Below are 17,031 nucleotides of genomic sequence, written 5' to 3' on the forward strand. Positions count from 1 at the left end.
TCTTTAAAAAGTCTTGCATGTTGACTCACCACTTCTCGTTATGGTTTGTAAATTTACTACTGCACAGACCGCTACATTTCATTTTATTTTTATTTTTTTCGCAGCTTTCCTGTGTTCTGTCTTCTGTTTCATCTGAGTATACACTTCTGGATTTGCTTCCAGTTTCTCAAATAATCAGTTTTCCAAAGTGCCTCTCAGATGCAGTAATGTTACCTTAGAGTTTAAAAAAAAAAAGTGCTAAGGTTTAATAATGAATGGGGAAGGTCAAATACACTACGGTAGTATATTACTTGCAAGTAAATTTTTAAGAAGGGGTACACATCTCCTGAGGTAGGACTCCTAAGAGCTTTGCAATTACTTGGCCAGATTTATTTTAGTGATGTTGGTGATGAGGCTGCTTGGCCAGTGCTTCCAGGTGGAGTAACTTGGAAAGAACAAGGCCCTGGTGGCTGTAAGGGCCTCAAGATAACAGATGGATTGTCACTTCCTTGTAACACAAGAGCAAGCAGGGACAGGGAAGCTCAAGAGAAACTAGAGAATGATCAAGGTAGTCAAATAAATTATTCATTAACAAAACTCGGCAAGTAATCAAACCCAGCATGTGATACTTAGCATGCGGAGATGGCTACTGGGCTATATGAAAAGAGTTCCAGCTGTATGCAAAAAAAGGGAAGGCAGGATGATGCCCTAATGAGTGTTACCCTTGCTTCAGATCAGGAGCTATGTGATCTACTGTCAATAAATATATTGGCTTTGTAAATTTTTCGTTAAGAATGTGCCTGGAAATAGCTAATCCTGGAGTTTTGTTTGCCATTTAGATTTTATTATTATGCTGAGCTCTTCTTTCTTATTTTCTTCCATAATTTCAGTACTTTATTAAATTATGAAGTTTTATTGGCCTCTCCCTTGACTAATAGACTAGTTCCAAACTGTAATATTTTGTTTTATAAACTTGTGATACATTGCTATTCTTAACTGTTTTAAAATAAGAAGATTGATAGTCCTTTCCATAAAGATGGAGATAGACGTTCTGAAAATTAGGATTCTTTACAGAACACCTGTCCTCATGATTTATTGTGCCATACTGTTTTTTCAGGTGCTAAACTTTGAGATACTCTGTGTTTATATGCTTTGTGAAAGTGGGTATTGTAAAAAGGATCATATCTATTGAAACTAAAACTGATTTAAATGAGTTGAATTTAGGCTTCTTTTTGTGGCGTTGCTCACCTGAGCTTTTCTTCTACAAATAGACACTTGTGAACTTAGCTTTTCTACTCCTGAGCTATCATCAAGTCTCAAAAGAATCCCAGTCATTTCAAGATGTGTGAGAAATTGCATGGTGGTATTAATTGGAGGCCACAAAAATGTTACCTACAGAGAAGAGGTTCACCTTGAGTTGCTAGAAATGCTCGTATTACACGTAAGACCTGATAATTCAGGCAGACAAATGTAATTTTGAAGGCATTTCAGGTGTACATCAAGATTAGAGATTAAAAAGGTTGGTCAGAAAGTTGTACTTAACCAGCTTAGAGTAAATGATGACTTAACCAGTCATTAAAGTAAATGGAAGAAAACTACTCTTCTAATTTCAGTTTGTAATCCTGCTGGATTTCTGGGAGAAGAAATTTTCTCAAAGCTGACACCGATTAATGTATTTTAAATATAAGAATGAAACAACTGAAAAAAAGTAAAAAAACAACAACAAAACAAACAAACCCCAAACCATTTCTGGAACAATAGTAAACCACTTTTTGGACAGCACTTTCTTCATTGAAACCTGCAACTATGTCTGTACTTGCAGAGATGTGTGCCTTCACAAAAGGCCTCTAATGTTACTGTTGCTGCATATGCCATCTGGTGAATTAGCAGTGTAGATGTAAAATGCTTAAGTACGTGTCATTTTTCACCTGGCTATGTGTGTAAGTAACTTAGCAGTAAGAGAATTGGTGCCATCCACTAAGAGAGTTGTTCAGTCTTTGTGAAACCAATAGCACTTGAAAATAAAAAGCTTTGCTCAAAATGTTCCATTGATTTTTGGTGTTTATTTTTAAAGAGAACATTTTTATCATACAACTTGTGTAATACTGTAATAAAATAGTTGTTTATAATTGGGTGTTGTTGTTTTTTGTAGATCGAAAGGATGCAGAGGGCTGGGAAACAGTTCAGCGTGGAAGGCCTGTTCGATCTCGATCCACGGCTTTGGGAACAAAACCTGTAGTTGCAGAATCGGTGAAGTCCAGAGGTGACAGTGACAAAGAAAATGTCATTTTGCTACCGTCAGAGAGTAAGCATAGGAGTTCACTCACTGACGATGGTGGATCCAAAAGCACAGAGCTTGCACAGAAAGATCCTTTACATCAGTCTGAACATCCTGTTACTGAGAGGACTCAGGTCAGTAAAATTTTGAACCATTTTCTTGCCTTAAGAAGTCTTGCAGCTTTTTCTTTACAGAATTTTCTGAAAGTAGTATTGTCAAGAGCTTGTATTCACTGAACAGATTAGAAGAGGGTTGAAAATGGTGACTTATTTCAGTTAGATTTGTGGGAACACATTAATATGTTGGCACAAATAGGTAAGTTAAAAATCATAAGGTGAACCATATGATTTACAGTGCTTTGGACAGGCTTCCCATTGTTTTCCAAGAACTCATTATTAGGCACATTTCATGCAAAGAACAATTCAGATAAAGATCCAACTTCTGCAAAGTTATGACTCACTAGAAATCTTTGGAAGTGGAGTTGTTTATATCACTCACTGTAAGGATGCCAGGTATTTTATTAAAATCCTTTTCACTTTGGTGACTTTTCAAAAATCAGTATTACCTTATGTTAATTTTGCAAATGTCTCTTACTAGTTCGCAGCACACACAGTGGAAGATAAGGGGAGCACTGGCACACTCTTGCAAGAAGATTCCTTACAAATGGTTTCTGAGGTGCCTCCAGTTCTCACAAATGCTGACAGTACTTCAGCGACTCCCCAGATGAATGAAGCTTCCTCTGTGATCTCTGATGGTGTAGACCAACTTCAGACAGAAAAAGCTAGAACTGAAACTGAAATGGATCCCTCAGATATTTCAAATGTGAGTGCTGCCAGATGGGTAAGAAATCTTACAAGATTTCTGAGTAAATACTAACTGTAAGCCTTGATTTTCTCATTCTGTGTTGCACAGTGTTTAGTGTTAGCCTGCTGTAGAAATTGAAGAAAAGTCTATAGAGGACTTAATGTAGAAAAAAATGTGTTGCACACATCCTTATCGTAATAGGTTGAATTTCAGTAAAGTTTCTGAATTCAAACTAGAAATATATAAATGCATTATTTGGAATAAAGAGTATTAGTGTGCTCTGACTGTTTTTTTTTCTTACATATGATTGCCATAGTTTCTCATTTCCTTCCATTATCAGTCATTTAAAAGTAAGTTTCTTATTAAATTCTTAGTCCAGTTTTGCTAATTATCCAAACTGGAAAGACATAGGATGTCATAATTCTGTTAGAAACAAACGTAGACCTCCTTACCTTTTAAGGCTAACTAAACTGTTCTCTTGGGTCTTCCCATACAACTAGCAATGATGACAAATGCTGTTCTGAAATAACAAATGTCAAGTCAGTATTCTCTTTTAATGTGGATTCCTATAAAGAATGTCTTTTCCTGTCTGTTGGATTCTGTGGGTTTCGATGTGTCTGCTTTACAGGGTTTCTCTGAGCAGAGAGTTGCAGCAATGCCACATAAAATAAAAATTGTTTTTTTTTCATCTGTAGAAACTAGATTAGTATTGTGATTTACAGAAATTTTCCTGTGAATCACCTTCCCTTTACCTAGCAATAGTCTAGTTTGTAAATGATGTTAATTTCCAAGTCGGGTATCTGGTTGTTTTTAGAAAGATCTGATTTCTAGCATCTCATCTACTAACGTTGTTTCAGATTCTCAATTATTAACAGTTCAGGATGCTAACAGTTTGGGATCCGTGTCTCTTGGAAGCATTTCACTAATCCTGATGAAGTTGTATTAAATTCAGATTTGTGCATTTTGGCACATTGCTTGGTATCTAGAGTGTAAGTGAATTAGTTATTACTGGACATTTGAGAAGATGACGATAATCAGCATATTCAGGCTAACATTCCTGACCAACTATGTTGCCATTCACGTTGAAAAACAAGTGTAGCCTGAGATTTAGCAGTACTAAGCACAGTAAAGTTTCCAGATACAGGTTATCTGCAGGTCCATTTTTGCCTTCTAAATAATACTTCAGAGCATGATTTCTTTTCTGAAGATAGAACAGCACATGCTGTCAGTGTTTCAGAGTATGCGTTGCTTAGTTCCTAAGGCTAGGTATTTAAAAGATAGTAATTAGAGACGAACTGTCATGGTTGCTTTTAATGACAACATTTGTATAAAATATTAGGAATTGTGTGAATGATTATTGATTTACGTAGCCCTTAAATTAGTTGATAATTGCTAACAGTTTTAGTGTTTTTTATATTTCATTCACATGCAACGTTGACAAAATATAGCAGGAAGGATCTACAGGTAATCGGAAGTTGAACAAAATGTCATACAATGCATATTAACTGTATGGAAACAACTTTTTTTGTGCCTGGATCTGATTTGTGGGTGTTTCTTGGTTTCATGTTTCCTACACAGTCTATGGCAGAAGTCCTTGCTAAGAAAGAAGAGTTGGCAGATCGCCTGGAAAAGGCAAATGAAGAAGCTATTGCTAGTGCTATTGCAGAAGAAGAGCAATTAACTAGAGAGATTGAAGCAGAGGAAAACAATGACATTAATATTGAGACTGACAATGATAGTGATTTCTCTGTGAGTGTTTGATTTATTTTAAAGTACCCAACTTTAAGCTGTCTTGGATATCAGCAGAGTATTCATGTAGAATTTGTTAATCATTTCTTTGTTCGTTAATGCAACCTGTATTACATGCAAATGAAGTACATAGTGTCAGGTAGTAGTTACACTGTTCTGTCTTAAGGAGTATTTAGTCTTAGTAAACTCAACAGCACAGTGCTACTGAGCGATACAGAGCCTCTGACGTTACTGTCATTGTTGTGCTGCTTGCTTTTGTGTAGGAACCTGGGAGAGCTGGGCTGTGTTACTTTCACTGCTGCCATACAGGAGCTACTCCTGATGAAGTGGTAGTGTCTACTACCTGCTATCACAATCAGCAGGAACAGCATCTTTGAGATGGCTAATTGAATTTGGAAACATTGTTGGATATCATTGAGCTGGCACTGTTTAATGTATGTGTCCACCTGCGTGTTAAGTTTTATGTTTTTACTGTGCATATCACATTAACTTTCAGGCTAGTATGGGCAATGGAAGCATATCTTTTTGCGGTATGTCTATGGACTGGAATGATGTCTTGGCAGATTATGAAGGTACATTTTCATATATTACTGTGTTTAACTTGAAATGTCAGCAAAATCTAGAAAAATGTCCGTTTTACTTATGCCTATGTAATTTGGAAGATGCCCCTAACATCTAAATATTATTCCAAGTTGTGTCATTTTTGATGTTATTTCCTTAGGAAAGATGGATTTGTGTGTTCAAGCTATCTTTCAGCTTTGTGTGTCATTCTTTAGCTCTCTACTACTGTGTTTCTATTAGAATTTTAAAACTTGTTATCCAGTTTTATCTTAATGTTTGATTAAAAGTCTAGTAAAATAATTAAGCATTGAAAATGCACAGGGATTAGAGATTCTTCAATCTGTTTGCACCTTAACTAGGCTGAAGAGAACCCATTTGAGAGGGAACTTGAGGAGGACCAAAGCCTTATTAATTGTACTTCTCCCAGAACAGTGTGTTTAAATTATAAAAGTCTGTTTTATAATGTACAGCCCGGGAGTCATGGCGCCAGAGTAATTCTTGGGGAGACAGAGTGGAAGAAGAGCCTGCACGTCCACCTGGCCATGGAATACACATGCATGAGAAACTGTCATCACCATCACGCAAAAGGTCTTAGAATTGTTACCTGTCTTGACCGAGCAGTGAAAACAACCAAACTCATGGCTGTAGGAAACTGCTCATGAATCTACTTTAAGTCTGTGGGTGGAAAGTGTTAAATAAATCAATGTATTATTTTCATAATGAACTAGGTTCGTGCTAGTTGACCATGAAATAAATATTTGAAGACTAGAAGAACAATATTTACATTTAATTGCAGTCCAGTGGCCTGTTTATGTTCTCTTACTGAAAATGTCATAGAAATGTTTGCAATGTTGTCAGCTGATGTTGTCTCACTGGTTTTTGCTCTGCTTTGTTTTTAATTAAAAGAACAATAGCAGAATCCAAAAAGAAACATGAAGAGAAACAGATGAAAGCTCAACAGCTGAGAGAAAAGTTACGTGAAGAAAAGACACTGAAGCTTCAAAAATTAATGGAAAGGGTAAGCTTTCTGTAATCCAAAGTAGGCAGTTTGCTGCCTTTCAGAAAACATTTTTTCCCACATGGTCTAGAAATGTTAGGTGTTAAAACTTGGAGTAAAATGAAATTTTCCTGTGAGTCTGAGTTCACGTGGCTTTCTCAGATGACTCGTGTGTCACAGGGAGGACATGGATTTATTCTAAACTAAGATAATGATATTGTTAACATCAAAACAAGAAGACCTCATTCTAGATTAATTCTCCTGTTGTGATGTGGGCTATATACATGTTTCAGAAGATGCAGATGATTTGCCGAAGGTTATAGTAAAAAAGAAGGAAAATAGAGCAAAGAAATGGAGAAAAGTGTTCAGAGTTCATTAATGAAAGGCACGATACTGTATTGGTTTATTTTCTTCCCTCTATCAGCTTATTCGTGATTTTTTGTGATTGAGGGACTCAGTACTGGGGGCCTTCAAATACTTGTAAGGTGATTATCAAGGGAGTGGAGCTAGGCTTTTCACACTGGTGTATGGCAGTAGGTTGAGAGACAATGGGCATAAATTTTTTTGAAAGGAGAGGGTCTAGCCAGATACATGGAGAAAATTTCTCATGGTGAGGACAGTCAGGCATTGGAACAGGTTACTCAGGGGTTGTGCCTTCATACTTGAAGGTTTTCCTGAGCAACCAGGTCTGACCTCATAGTTGAACATGCTTAAAGCAGGAGATGGGATTAGATGACCTCCTGAGTTCCTTCTCAACCTTGATTATCCTATAAGCCTAACTTATGATTACTTACATACTTTACTTCTAGAGGATCAGAATTTATTGAAATGAATTTTGTAAAGCATATCTAACAGTGAAGCGGTTAGCAAATCTGTGTACTTTGGGTTAAACTTGGTGCAGGGTTTGTGTAGGGCATCAAAATGTTTTATTGCTGTAAATAAAGCTTCAAAAATAAGAAAATTCTGGGCCTATTTTCAGTTATTGTATTAGTAATGAATTCAGTAATTATATATAGGAGAAAGATGTACGTAAATGGAAAGAAGAATTATTAGATCAAAGACGCAGGATGATGGAGGAAAAACTACTCCATGCGGAGTTTAAACGTGAAGTGCAGCTACAAGCAATTGTGAAAAAAGCACAAGAGGAAGAAGCTAAGGTAAGGTATTTTGTTTTAAAGGGAAAATAATCAATGATTAAGTTTCTTTAAGTTCTGTACCGCAGAGTGCTCTAGAATATACTGTGAAGGATAATGGAAGTCAAGTATGGGCATGTGCCACGTGAAAAACAGATAAATGTCAATCTCTAAAAGGGAGGTTTTTTCCCTAAAATTAGCCTGTTATTAGACATCATGGTGGGCTGTACTGGCAGAAAAGATGGTTTGAAATAAAGAGCTGATAGCGTTGCTGCTGTTGTTCTTCACTGTGACTATGGAGGCATTTTTGGTGATAAATAGTGCTCCTGGAAGGGTAGCAGATGTCATGATAAATTCTCTGTATTCCAGCAGAATGCAAAGTTGGGAGAGCTCATTGTGTTTCTCCTGCTGTGGTTTGTACTACTAATTTTGTTAAACAGCTGGAAATAAATAGAAACCTACAGTTAACACAGGACAATTACTAGAAAACAAGTGTTTTGCTACTGCCCTTCTGACTTCAATACCTAGTTTTGTAAGACGAGCACTAGATGCTTTTTATTTTGTTGGTTACTTAAATCATATTCTTCTGATAAACACTAATACAAGAGTACGTATATCTTCTTAAGACTAAAATTACATAGCGAGCATGTGTCCCAGCTGTTCATCCTTATTATGTGATGAGCACAACAAAGCTAATTTTGCTTTCTCACTCTTCCTGTCTCTTTGAATAAAGTGGTTTCCAGATTACCTAATTCAGTCTAATATACCTTCGTTATGTCATTACAATGGTGTGACTTCTATAATCATATTAACCAAACCACACTTAGTGTAATTCCCCAGCTAAACAGATGTTTTAGGTATTGTCTATGTTCAGCTGTGTAAGGTCTGCCTTTTGAGATTCTTCTGTTATAGAAATAAAGGTTAATTGGGTCAGAAGCTTTAGAGAAATAGTAGCTGATGAGTAAAGCTGAAAGACCATGATAACTGTTCCTGCACATTTGCTTATCCAAATTCCTAGTGCTTAACTATTTACTGGGCTATGAAATTCATTCTGTAAATGAACTGTAGTCATTAAACAAAGCAGAACAAACCAACAACAACAAAACCTTCCAACTTCTGTGATGTATTATTGTTTGACAGTTATCCTTACTACTAATGTCTTTTGTGGATTCAAACAAATAGAGCAGCAAACTGATAAATGAGAGATAAGTTAAATAAAGTTTGCATTTTCCAGAGCCATATAAATTTCTAAAACGTTTGTATTTTAAAGCCTAGAGTCGGCAAGAATTCTGTTCAGCTTTTATTGAGAAGTCAAAATATTTATTACCTTCCTGAACCTCAGTAGAAAAGCATATTCTTTGATATTTGTAGTATATTGATTAAAGTACTTTTAAGTAAGCATTTTTGTATGATTTTGTTTAAATTTTATTTTTGTGTATTGCAGTGTCCACCTGTGGTTGAATAAAATAGTGCCTATCTTTGTGAAATAGGCTGTATTAGTAAGAAATCTAATATTAAGACAATGACCTCGATAGCTTTCTTCTTCACAGTATGTGTATTCTCACATTTTGTATTGAGTTAGTACCCATACAGTTAGAGTTAAGTAGGAAGACCTTTTGTATTCTGTTACCTGTTACACATTTATACGGCTGGGTCTTAGCATTCCACATTCTATGAATTGGAGAGAATAGACTACTAAAGTCTCTTTGAGAATATTGGGAATATTTTCCCATCATTTACCCAGTGTTTCTTGATTTCTGGTATAATTCAACTTCTTTTTTTTTTTATATATATTCCATGGACTATCCATTTTATTAAAAAAAAATTAAAAGGGGGGAGCAAACAAAAGTAGGAAAAAGACAAAGCCTTATGTTCAGCTTGGTTGAGTATTGGTTTCCAGACAATTCTGGAGAAATAACCCACCAAATTAATTAACAAATGGATAATCAACAAATGGATGGAATCCATCAAGAATAAAACTTGAACTTCACAGATCTTTTCCTATACTTTTTGATTATTTGCAGGTAAATGAAATTGCATTTATAAACACCTTGGAAGCTCAGAACAAACGTCATGATGTGCTGAATAAATTAAAAGAATATGAACAACGTTTAAATGAATTGCAAGAAGAGCGTCAACGAAGGCAAGAGGAAAAGCAAGCACGTGATGAAGCTGTTCAGGTATATCTGTAATTGCAGGTTGACAAGGAAAATGCATTTGTTTCCAATTTTGGCAGTGCAGTCTTTGTTTCTTTGTCTTAAATCCCTTGCTCAACTCAAGAGAGTATACTTGAGTGTGTTTCTGCTTTACTATGTTTCAGCACCAGGAGGGATAAAAGTAAGTCTTAAGGATTTCCTTTAAAAAAGAGCCTGCATAGCTAAGGTCATATGCATGATTCATGCTTGTCTTAAACTTTTTTTAAAAAAAGTCACTCCGTTATAAGAAAATCATGTTATACTAACATGTAAAACTTTGAGAGGAAACAGAAAAATGTATCTTATATGCCTATGATATCATAATTTTCGTACACTTTACAAGATCAGTGAAAACTATAACAGAAATGTCTGTGTGTTCCTGAAATCCTTGATTCGTTGTTGTTGTTGTTTTGACTGTAAAAATTCCAATACTAAATTTTCCCAACCTCAAACATCCACTTTTTGGCACTATTCTCTACGTTAGAATCCAAAACATGTTTTCTTATGTGAACTCTTCTCCTGAGATCATCACAACTACAGTTGGCCTGAGAGTTGAGTTTACTTCAGGGCTTAGTATTTATCATTACCAGCTGATCCTATCTCCTTGTTGAAAAATGTGACCTGTTACTGACATGAGTTGTTCAGAAGCAATTTTTGAGACAGAAGGTACCCCAGAAGTACTGAATAACTTTTTTTTTCCCTGAGCTAGAATCTGTTATTAAAAGTTCCTGGATTTCCAAGGATTGATTGTTACTGATGAAACGTACCTTTCCAAATGGTTTACCAAAAACCCCCTTGCTCCAGGGACCCTGTTTTTTGTAGTTACTTATTCTAGAATGGAGCTTTTCTGGAGTTTATGGGGCTTGGGGTGTTTTTAATTCTTTCTTATCTCTGCCACAGTTCTGCTCCTTTCTTAGGTTACATAGGCATTAAGATATACTGTAGTTGAAATAGAACAAGCACTTCAGACAAGCTTCCAGTACTAAATCCTATTTATCACCAAACTTACCTGCCCATATCCTTTCTGCCATACCAAGGATTAAGCTAATGCTTCCTGCTATGCTTTTTCCATACACACGTTGTGGTAACAATTAAGCAAAGCCCTAAATGTAAAGGCATGCCGTATCTACCCCTGCTGTCCTCCTCACAGGAGAGCTTTTCCTGCACTGTTGTGAATCTGGACCCATTCCTGGTATAACAACTTATTTAGCAGTTAGTGTAAATATGAACAAATAATTCCACATAAGCGAACTAAAATGAATCATACGAGTTCTTGGGCCATAAGTATGAATTTAACTATAAAAAAAAAAATCAAACCCCATCAGAATACAACGCTTGTAAACGTAACTACTTCAAATGTACTGTAACAGTGAGGGGCTTCACTATACATACAACTACATCATTTAGAATCACAAGGGTTCTAAAAATTGCCTCTAGTTTCAGTACCTATGGAGACTACCCTGCTTCTGCTGATTTGCCTGAACGGTGTCTTTGACAACCTCAGGTATTTCACAGATCCATTCAGTAAAACCTAGTTGCTTCTTTCTGGCACCAAATTCTGCAGGTTCACACCTTTAAACCCGTTCTTCCATTAGCCTTATTGTAATTTTTTAATGACAGGATCTGTTACAGTTGTTGGTTTTTTGTTGTTTTTTTTTTCCATCCACATTTTACATGCTTTTCTGTTTCTTGACACTAGTACCTAATTCAAAAAGTGCAAGCCGTTCTGGTCCATTTTTAAATGCAACCTTAAAGGTCATTGTAAGGAATGTCCAGCACAAATGGCATTTGTTTTTTATGATACGCTGGGTGTATCCTATAGAACAGTTTGTATTCTTGTCTGTTTTAATAGTGTGGTAGTAAAGCGTGCTGTATCTTGTCTTATTTGTTTTATTGAGATGGAAATTAATGTATTCATGCAATGCTGTTACTGAAACTTTACACTGGGAAAAGTATGGTTACTGTGAAAGCCACAGTTTTGATAATCAATTTTCAAGCTGTACTGCCTGTGAAGATCAATACTGTGCAGTTAGCATCATTCTCTAACATAAAATGCTTTGCATGACACAAAAAAGTTCAATTATTTTTGTAGTTCTTCATTTCTTGATGAAAATGAAATATAAGGTTAATGTTTTCTCCTTTTTATGTCTAAATTTTTGTAAAGCTAATATTTATAGAGTACAGGGCCCTCATCTAATCACATAAAAGCATTTATCATTCCAGCAAATTTTGCTTTGTATTAATGAAACCTCATACTGTTGCCTTAAAGGAAGATAGCTTTTTGCTGGAACAGCGATGAGTATTTACAGTGCTGCAGATGATGCAAGGAATATATATTTAAAATAGATTGATGTGTCTGTTTTTTATTTAATCTGTCATACAAAAGACTAATTTTACTGTAAGATGAGAATTCAAAGAACATGTAAAATATTCAGCTCTCTCCAGACTGTTCAGCTAAATCGTGTAGTCATATTTCCTTTCAGTAGAACTCAACCAACTCAATATGCCTACTCATAAATGTCTTAGAGTATGAGTTTTCAAATGTACTTTATTTTTACATTTGTTGCTGTTTCAAATATAGTCATTCTGTCAGGTTTACAATACCATGTATAATTTCAGAACTATACAGTCTGGAAAAAAGTAAAAATTGAGCACTGGGAGAAGTGCATATTCAATGATAGAACAAAAATATGCTGCATTTTATTTTATAACAACATTTGGATAATATTTAAATCGTTGTTTAAATACTCATGATTTAAGTATTAATATTGCGTGGGAGCATATTTTGTTTCTGTATCACCTATATCCTTGTAGATGTTCAAAATATTTTTCAGATATTTTCATTGATCAATTTGTTGGACTTCTAGTGGACAGTCATCTTCAGTCTGAGCAAAATATATGGCCCGTTAATATGTAGCTTAGTTCATGCAACTGTGCTTCCAGTGTATGTTCAAACTTGTGAATATACTTATATTTGCATATTAGTCCTTTGTCTAATAGAACTGCAGTTCTTACTCCATTGTGAAAATAAGATAGAATTCTATAAGCAAGTGTTAAAATAGACTTATTTTTATTTCTAAAAGATAAGTTAGAATTTATTTTTCTTCAACCAGGAGCGCAAAAGAGCCCTGGAAGCAGAACGGCAGGCCCGAGTTGAAGAGTTGCTGATGAAGAGGAAAGAACAAGAAGCACGGATTGAGCAGCAGAGGCAAGAGAAAGAAAAAGCACGGGAAGATGCAGCACGGGAAAGAGCAAGGTAACTTTGCCATAATTTTGTTGGGTCCCTGTCCTTCACTGCTACTCTTTCAGGCAGACTGCAGCTCCTCTATATTAACAACAGTACCTTCTTCAGTCTTCAGGCGTAGTATTTTAAAAAGTAACATTAATAGAAGTTCTTGATGAATGGTTAGAAAGAAGAAATCAAGTGAGTATTCACAAATTTTGTAATAGATTTTGATATTGCTTAGGTACGTGCAAAATATAACATGCTATGCTATATTTTATATTGTTGACATTACTTCATCTTAGTTTTATTGCTAACAAGACCTTTTAACAATTTACCTTTTTCATAGTTTAGTTTTCAAAGGAAGCAAGATTAATGTTCTCGTGTTCCCCATTTCCTCCATTCTCCAGTAACTTTTGGACTTACTGGCATCAATATGAGTTCACCTTTTCTGTAGATACCAGAGACCACATTTGTAAAGCATAAAGCCAGGAAATCAGGCTTCATTAATTCCGCTACCTACGAACTACTTGCTTTATGTTTGTGCCCATAATCAGAAGTTCACAAAGGGGTTTCCATATGGGCTCTTCTCTCTGTTTCAGTTGAGCTGAATGTGATGTGCACCGAGAATGAAGCATGTGGTTTGTTGGGTTTAGGGGGTGGCACTGGGCTGTGTGTGCTCTGTAGCACTTAGTTTTCAATTGCTTTGTGTTTGCTACTGCAGTATTGTGTTTGCAGTTGTTTTTCTTTGACAGATGCTGATTGTATAGTGTTTTTTTCTTTCCTTTATTTTTTTTTTTTTTAATTTTTGGGAAAGAATAGGAAAGGATGTGTGTATGGTGCCTTACAATCCAGTGATTCTGGTACCTCAGAGTGGCCTCAGAGTCTTACGTCTCCTTAATAACAGTTCTGAGATTTCTCTGATGTAGTACTGTTAGAGCAAGATTCGAAGTGTAGTGGGTCAGAAGTTGAGCGAGAAGATGATCTTGACAGGAAGCTGTCTGTACTGTCCCTTCTGTCTTTGTCTTCAACGTAGTTTGGTGAAACCTCAGCAAGTATTATTTGTTTGGTTTGTTTTTTGGTTGTTTTTCCTTCTGCTGGGATTTGACTCTTATCCTGAAGATTTGATACTTGCTTCAGTGAGTCATTTTTGAAATATCTGCTTAAAGTTTGTTCAGTATAAGCTTTATATATATGTGCATCTGGTGGTGATTAAAGCATGTGTATGAAAGGGTTAGTGTATTTAAAACTGACTTTAAAACCCCTCTGCTCTTATGGTACATTAACTTGATTCCAGTAAGGTTTTAGATGTAATTTCTGAGTGTTTTATATTCCAGAGAATTAAAATCCCTAATACTTTTTTTTTTTTTCCTTGTCGATAGAAATCATTAAAGTGTAAAATGTAAGCTAATCATGTAAGAAGTATGTGCTTCAGAAGGGCCTGGGCAGGAATAATATTGATGCTCTATAAATGGAAACTTGAGAATTTTTTTTCAAATATCATTGCATACTTTGGATTAATGTCATTAATTTCTCACAGTTTGTAGGATTAAACAATATTTTAAAACGTATACTGAAAGAAATAACTAAAATAGACTTTGGGTTTGGATTGTGTTAGTTATGATCTGTTTCAGCTCATGGTGCGAGTCAGGAGTTCTTTAAAGGCAAAATCAAAGACTGATTTAGTCTTTCTGTGTGTTCAGTAGTTCAGTTTTTCTGTGTGTTCCTTGGGAGATTAGACATAAAGTACACAATGCTTCTCATCTATCATCTCTTCTCCCCCTTACCCACCCCCAACAAATGTGGTATTTGGAAGAGTTCGCTTAGTGTTTATATATAGATAAACTTGTTTCCTTCCCTGTGGTCTTTCCTGTTGGCTTTTATATTTTGTGTTGGCACTTTGCTGGTGATGGGAAGGAGGATTCCTAGAAGTGAACAACTGATGTTTGAGGCGTGATTCAGTTTTTGGGAGGGGGATGTAGGGCAGACAGGTACAGTGAACAAAATCAGTTCCCGACTCTTCAGTTTTGTACAGAAGATAACAGTACGATATACGTGTAATTGTTTTGCTATCCTTAGGTATCTAGAACATTTGGAAATGCAATGTTTTAGAGCATCAATTTAGGCATCAATCTTATTGATACCTGATATCATTTGGTGTTGGTCAAAGTTTTCTCTATATGTTTATATATTCAAACATTCAGTGATCATCATTTTTATAAAATACACTGCCCTTACTGCTGCACGTTTTTCTTTGATTTGCCATTGTACTCTTCCCCTTTGGTTCACTGAAAACGGTCATTGGCTGCAGAATATTAATGGTGGCAGGGCACAACGTTCAAGATTATTTTGCCGTCTTACGTTAGCTACCATTGTTCTTGGTTGCTCTAAAGCATGTTCACAGGTACTGCTGCAAAGGTTCAAGTGCCTCCTTTTATTAAATTATCAAAAATAAAGCATCTGTATTCTGTGTTAACTAAAGTTCTTTCTGTTCTCTGTCTTTTCCACTGAGCCACCTTCAGGTTCATTTTTTGGGATATTTGTTCTCCATTTCAAACATTAGCTTGTCAATATTAATGCATGTTTTATATTATTAAATGTTCCCCCTATATTTGTTATCTTTTGGTTAGAGATCGAGAAGAGAGGTTGGCAGCTCTTACTGCAGCTCAACAAGAAGCCATGGAAGAACTGCAGAAGAAGATTCAGCTGAAGGTATAAAAACACATTACAGTTGAAAAACAAATCAATAATGTAGAATTTCTGCGAAATTTATGTATGTATGTTTTATTTAATACAGATGTTACAGTATGCTAAGGTGTGTCCCAAATTACGTAACTTTACAATAGATTTTTATTCATACTTTTGCTCAAAAACAGTACCTTGCGGTATAACATGCACTGTGTAATTTGGAAAGAACAGGACTGAGCTCTGTTGAACTACATTAATTTCAGAGCTTTGGAAGTGAGAACAAATAAACTTCGACTTCCCTTGGAAAGTACACGTAATTTTGAGTTAAATCGTGAGGGAAATCAGTAAGTAGGAACTCTCACACTGTTCAGTGAAGACTTGCCAGTCAGTCATACAAGGTCCTGTCTAATGGTACTGAAACTGATGCCATCAAGAGTGTGGCATCTTCCATGGAGGGCTCCAGTGATTTCATGAAAGAGACATAAGGCCTTGTAGGTCAGGCATTCAGCTGAATTGACTGCCCAGTGAGGAACAAAGGTATCATAAATTTTGAAATGATCCACTATTTTTCAAGAAAAGTAAACGCTTCTAAAATGATGAATCATATTTTTAAGGTTCTGAGGTGGAACTACATATTGAAGTCTCACGTTTTGTTAAATTATCTAAATTTTTATTCTAGAATTCTTCGTGTACAAGTATTTTTTTCACTTGAATATTTTTATTACCTCTGATCCTGTTCTTATGATCTTAGGTACATTTACTTCTATTGTAAAATGCAGTTTTGACATTAAATACAGGCGTATGCCCCAGTCTCTGATCTTAAATAATAGTTAAAAGTTTGCTCCATTCTCTTGAGGGTTAAGTATATGAGCCTACTGAAAGAATCCAGGGAACTGTACCCTGATAGGTGCACTTCTGGAGTATTCAATTGGGAGTAAAAACAGAATAACTGAGATGTTACATATAACAAAAAGATTTACAGAAGGTTTCGAAATAGGTGAGTTTCTATGAAATTTGATGAAATTGTCAGGTTATGGATTTATGAATTGATAATCACCTATAAAACAAAAATAGTGCTGATTGATTTTTAAATCGTAGCAGAATGTTAAAATCTCTGATGTGTGATGACTTAATGCCTAACCCCAACTGGTAACTCACTATTTCTACGGACAGTTTAATACCTTTTGCTTCATACCATTTTTTATTTTGCTTTTGTTACTTTGCATTCAGCATGATGAAAGTATTAGAAGACACATGGAACAAATTGAACAAAGAAAAGAGAAAGCAGCTGAATTAAGTAGTGGAAGACATGCTAATACTGATTATGCTCCTAAACTTACACCATATGAACGAAAAAAACAGTGCTCGTTATGCAGTGTAATGGTAAGTTGAATAGAGGGGCTGCTCTCAGAATTGCAAGACTA

The 17,031-nt window shown here is 35.6% G+C and overlaps 1 protein-coding gene across 7 annotated transcripts in view; it reads left to right on the plus strand.

Moving 5' to 3' along the window:
- Window positions 1-17,031, plus strand: part of SCAPER (S-phase cyclin A associated protein in the ER) — a 241,814-nt gene that overhangs the window by 117,093 nt on the left and 107,690 nt on the right. For 5 of the 7 annotated variants that reach the window (XM_083850810.1, XM_083850808.1, XM_083850811.1 and 2 more), the window contains 11 exons: window positions 2,132-2,391; window positions 2,855-3,097; window positions 4,640-4,810; window positions 5,307-5,382; window positions 5,842-5,959; window positions 6,278-6,389; window positions 7,385-7,525; window positions 9,526-9,681; window positions 12,810-12,952; window positions 15,550-15,631; window positions 16,838-16,990. In XM_083850810.1, the coding sequence (XP_083706936.1) occupies window positions 2,132-2,391; window positions 2,855-3,097; window positions 4,640-4,810; window positions 5,307-5,382; window positions 5,842-5,959; window positions 6,278-6,389; window positions 7,385-7,525; window positions 9,526-9,681; window positions 12,810-12,952; window positions 15,550-15,631; window positions 16,838-16,990 (1,655 nt within the window). The remainder of the gene's footprint in view (window positions 1-2,131; window positions 2,392-2,854; window positions 3,098-4,639; window positions 4,811-5,306; window positions 5,383-5,841; window positions 5,960-6,277; window positions 6,390-7,384; window positions 7,526-9,525; window positions 9,682-12,809; window positions 12,953-15,549; window positions 15,632-16,837; window positions 16,991-17,031) is intronic. The other 2 variants (XM_083850809.1, XM_083850812.1) reach the window with 1 other exon arrangement.

This window comes from Anser anser (assembly GCF_964211835.1).
Source record: "Anser anser genome assembly, chromosome: 10".
NCBI classification, from domain to species: domain Eukaryota; kingdom Metazoa; phylum Chordata; class Aves; order Anseriformes; family Anatidae; genus Anser; species Anser anser.